At 45.1% G+C, this 4,930-nt stretch overlaps 1 protein-coding gene across 1 annotated transcript; it reads right to left on the bottom strand.

Moving 5' to 3' along the window:
• Positions 1–712: 712 nt before the first annotated feature.
• LOC112280391 (sulfite reductase [ferredoxin], chloroplastic) lies at positions 713–4,480 on the bottom strand. The gene is made up of 7 exons (XM_024515840.3): positions 4,100–4,480; positions 3,084–3,872; positions 2,444–2,740; positions 2,048–2,245; positions 1,681–1,932; positions 1,400–1,558; positions 713–1,151 (listed from the first exon to the last, which is right to left on the bottom strand). Exons 1-7 carry the CDS (start codon positions 4,250–4,252, stop codon positions 963–965), a joined length of 2,037 nt encoding a protein of 678 aa, XP_024371608.1. The 5' UTR covers positions 4,253–4,480; the 3' UTR covers positions 713–962.
• Between the last annotated feature and the right edge of the window lie 450 nt (positions 4,481–4,930).

A 4,930-nucleotide genomic window follows, 5' to 3' on the forward strand; every position in this document is an offset into this window, starting at 1 on the left:
TGCTGTAGGGTATAATATCCTCCAGCAATCTACGTCCTGAGACGAGAATTCATGCGCCTTTTAACCAATGTTTAAACAATGGGTGCGTCCTATGTCATGATGGGAATGATGGTTAGATTTACGAGATTTTCTTCATGTAAAATCCTGCAACCGGGTCTGTCCATTAGTCACCGAAGTTAATGATAAACAAAATTCCGTCGGCAGTATGAATAGGTACACGATGTTCTAATTTGGAAGTGGCAACAATTGACCTCAGACAAGTGTATACTGTTGTAAACCTAGATAAGCTTGCATAAGCGGGTACAAGTAACTGTGGTGACTTCCCCGACTGCACAGATGGATGAGGGAAGATGAAGCAGACTCATTCACATCGGCATTTGTAGCCAATGTAGTCTGGATGAGCAGCAAGACTTCTCATATCAAGTTGAAAATGAAATTATGAAACTGCTTACACGTTAACCAGATCACTAAATAGTGTTAGATACTTCACATCTCACGCGGAGTTTTAGGATTCATGTCTTAGAAAGTTAGTTGTAAACATGTTTGACTCACTCTCTTTGCTTCCAAATTGAACTTTAAAAGTTGGTATGGCTTATGCTGTTATGCCCTGGGTTAGACATGGAGCGATTACAAAGGAGCAACTTGTCTAATTCGAGTTTCCTCTGTAGCCACAAATGAATTTTTCGATCGGTTACAATTTGTGAAAACGCTGTGAAAAACGCTGTGAAAAACATGTTTACAATTAAACTAGTTTTTGAGAGATAAAAAGGGAAATTTTTGCTCTGTGTGATTAGCACAGTAGAGATCACTTGCTCGCCTTTGTGTAGGAGTAGAAAGAAAAAAAGGGACAAGGTATGAAGTTTCTAGAGTGGGCATCGCTGAGTAAAGGAAACTAAAGTTTGCAAGAAAACATGAGCTTCAAAATAATTGCAGAAAAAGTTACTAATTAATAGTAAATGACATTAGCTCTCTTCATGTCCTAGAAACTCAGTAAAAACTTTTGTAGCAAGCTTTGTTGGGTTAATACCCTGGCTTTCAGCTGCTTTTGATAAAATGTCATGCACATGGGATTCCAAGTGGATTCCAACCTTCCGAGGAGATTTGCGGGGACCTGTATAGTTCTCGATGTAACTCTTCAAAGCACCGAAACCCTGTGAACAGCAAATCAGAGCCCATTTCTCAAGTCAAGCCCCAAAGATTACTTCACAACACAAACATTGCAGGAGCTTACCCGCTCGAGTTGAAACATAAAGCATTGAGACGAAGCGTTAATTACATCAGAAAGTACACTGGGCCAAGAAATCCTCACATAACTTCTAATGCAGTGCAAGATGCTCACCATCCAACTAACTCAAAAGTCTATGTATCAAAACTTTGATTCAAGAGCTAGAAGACGCACCTGTCTGAAAGAAAAGTCGCCAAACGACTCATCCTCACGACGCTCAGTTCTCCACATGTACAAAAGCGGCTCCAGAACTGACTCCAACTTATCCAACTTCACCCTTTCCATAAATGACTCCGCTAATCTGGTCTGATTTGGAGCGCCACCCAACCATATCTACAGAGAGAAAACAGAAATGCACCAAACCATTCAAGTCGTACTCAAAAGTGGCCATAGCATTATCATGCAAATATAGCTGTTAAGGCAACAATAATTTTTGTCAAAGTTGGAAATTATACCTGGTAGCTGTTGGGTCCATCGCCAACTAATCCAAGCTCTGCCATGTACGGCCTTGCACAACCATTAGGGCAGCCAGTAATGCGAACCACCAGGGACTCTGTGGAATTCAATCCCACCTTGTCGAACAACTTTCGAATGCTCTTGAGGATGTCTGGCGCTCCTCGTTCAGCTTCAGCGATAGCAAGGGGGCAGAGCGGCAACGCTGGACAAGCCATGGCTGTCACGTTTAATGGATCCACGAATCTTGGTGACTGCAAAGGCACAAAAGAAGTTAACGCCTTCCATCCCAATCCATACTATCAAGTAGCAGATGGACATAACATAACAAAGAACGATCAAAAAAAGAAATCTACAAAGAAGACTCACCACCATTCCAACAGCAGCAAGTCTCTTGGCGATTTTCGGTCGCCAAGAAGGCCTAATGTCGCAGAGAATCATGTTTTGGTTAGGTGTGATGCGAACGTTCAAATTGTATTCTTCAATCACCTCCCTTAAAGCCTTCTTGGCCTCTCCCTTTATACGACCATTCTCCACGTGCAGGCCATAAAACAGAAGCCCATCTCCCTGCAACCATTTTTTAAAATCATATGTTACTTAAAGTCATATAAACTAAGCTACTTGCCCTGATCATAAACAGAGAACACAATCCTCGGTCTGACCACCATAACAAAAATGTGCACACAAAAACGATTATAATGGAGGACTGAGAACATCGCACACGCCGTTAAGTTTCAGTTCGGGACAATGATGAGTTATAATAACCTGCTTGTGCCACCCCAAGTAGCTCTGGAACTCGAATGGCACGATCTCTTTGAAAGACTCGATCTTTTTACCAAAATATTGCTCCACTACTGTACGGAACTTCTCGATCCCCCATTCTTCCACGACGTATTTCATACGGGACATTCTGCGATCATCCCTACGACCGTAGTCCCGCTGCGTGGCTACAATAGCCTTCACTACATACAGTATATCGTCCTTGGAAACATAACCCAACTGATCGGCTAACCGAGGAAAGGTCGCTTCATTGCGATGTGTTCGGCCCATGCCTCCTCCTACCTGCAGTTAATTTATCCAAAGAATTAAAGAAAAATAATGAAATAAAACAAATAAAGGAGCACAATAGTACAAACGCTACTTTACTACAGCATCATGAAAGGGCACTGCTAAATAGACAATGCCAAGACACATCAATAAAACCCGTAAACAAATGGCCAGACTCTCCATTTCGTTGTAACTAACGATGTAACTAACGCCATTAATTGGAGCTTCAACTTGGAAATTCTTCTGAGTTAAGCATTTTCAGTCAAAGGTTTAGAATTTTAAGGAGATTCTTCAGAATCAAACATTTTAAGTGAAAGGTTTAGGGTTTAGGGTTTAAGGTTCAGGAGATAGAGCTCACATAAAGATTGTAACCTTCGACTTCTCCTTGCTCGTCACTAATCACAACTATACCAATGTCGTTGGTCAAAACATCGACCGAATTATCTCCTGGCACAGTGACAGCAATCTTGAACTTCCGGGGCAAGAACTGTACACCGTAAATCGGCTCCGGAGAGTTTTCGAAGTTGGTCCCGTGAGAGTTGTCATTCCTCGCAATCGTGACATCCTCTGGCTCGTCTTGCGTAACCTTCTCTCCATCCACCCAAATGTCGTAATAAGCTCCCGCCTGGGGTGCTAATAGGGAAGCCAGCTTGCTAGCAAGCTCCTGAGCGTTCATGTACTCCTTCGTCTTGTAAGGCGCGGCTGGAGCCAGCACATTTCGGTTGACGTCTCCACAAGCGCCCAGAGTGGAGCCTAAGTTCCTAATGATGCTGCTCATGACGGTTTTCAAGTCCACCTTGAGAACTCCATGAAGCTGGAAGGTCTGCCGTGTAGTGAGACGCAGAGTCCCAATTCCGTATTTGTCAGCGAGTTCGTCCATGACGAGGTACAAGCGATTGGGGACGATGCCTGAGGGGTTCTTGGTTCTAAGCATGAATTGATACGCTTTTTTGCCGGGGCCTCGGAGTTCCCGGTTATCTTGTTGGTAACTACCGTGAAACTTGATAAGCTGAACAGATTCCTCATTCAAGTTGGGGGCCTCCGTTTGAAGCTCCTGCTTCAGAGGGAACCTCAAGAAATCGCTGTTTTGTTTGATGATCTCCACCTTACTACGCTTAGGCGGCAATGTCGTGGGTGGCTTCACGGGCTGCACCAAATTGCCACGGTTTCAAAAAAGAAGTCTGAAACAAAAAGCGAAAACCTTTCAAGTTTGCCTACTCTAAGGATCTTATACGACATGCAAATCCAATTACTGTCACTAAACCTCAGAAGGCCCGAGCCAGCAGAGGGGTGCATTCCAAACCAAACATGACAAATGAACCTAGAGCAGAAATGCATAAAAGGAAACCATGACGACGACGCAAATGAACGCACCGTAGCCACAGCCCGAACGCAGAAGCCGCCGGGCAGAGTCGAACAACTTCCAACCGCTATGTGCGTCCCCAGCTGCCCAGGGGTGTTCACCCTCAATCCATCAAAGCCAACGAAAGGAGAAGCACCCAAAGCCATATCCTGAAGCGAATGCATTCCTGCACACAAAACTCGCTCGCTCCACTCAACTCCCACACTCACAAGCTAAAAGAAATCGCATCAACTACCGCGCAAACACACAACTCAAACGACGCAAGACACCACTCCTAAACCTCCTCTTCCCGAACCAAACCCTGCTAACACAACCTACGCAACAATTCAGTTCCCCGCTCCTACTCCTACCCCTTCTCTACCTGAATCCACTTTTACTCGTGATGGATTCCGTCGACACTTCCCCCTCCCTCCCTCCCTCCCAATGGGCCACACTTGCACTCCCGCCTTGCAAACTCAATGAGCTGCGATTTCAAGCAGACACCAAGCTATCATCATCTACGACAACAGAGCCCTCTTGTCCTCTTCTTCTTCGACTACTACGACTACTACTGCTACTTCAATGAGATACAAAGGGAATGCAATGCGGTGCTGGTGGATTCAGCTGGTTGATGTAGTAAGCTTTTGGTTGTAGTTCGATGGTTGGTTGGTTGTTTTTATGGGGGGTTTCGGTGGAAGTTGGCAACGAAATGGGTGGATTCTTCTTCTTCGTTTGCAGGTGGAGCGGGTAGAGGCGGCGTCGCCCCCTCTCAGTCAGCCCTTGGCTGGGTTGGGGGCGGGGGCTGCTGCTCTTGAGGAAGGTGAAGGGGAAGGGCTCCTCCTCCCTTCCCTTCGTTCCTTCCC

The sequence above is a fragment of the Physcomitrium patens genome, chromosome 3 (genome assembly GCF_059467195.1).
Source record: "Physcomitrium patens ecotype Gransden chromosome 3, ASM5946719v1, whole genome shotgun sequence".
NCBI classification, from domain to species: domain Eukaryota; kingdom Viridiplantae; phylum Streptophyta; class Bryopsida; order Funariales; family Funariaceae; genus Physcomitrium; species Physcomitrium patens.

What these genes read in the sequence shown, in the direction of transcription:
- LOC112280391 (XM_024515840.3), bottom strand. Translation starts at nt 4,252, where the DNA reads ATGCATTCGCTTCAGGATATGGCTTTGGGTGCTTCTCCTTTCGTTGGC. An exon ending in TCGAAGGTTACAATCTTTAT is followed by an intron (nt 2,741 to 3,083) that starts GTGAGCTCTATC and finishes AATTAACTGCAG; the next exon opens with GTAGGAGGAGGCATGGGCCG. An exon ending in ATGGACCCAACAGCTACCAG is followed by an intron (nt 1,559 to 1,680) that starts GTATAATTTCCA and finishes TTCTCTCTGTAG; the next exon opens with ATATGGTTGGGTGGCGCTCC.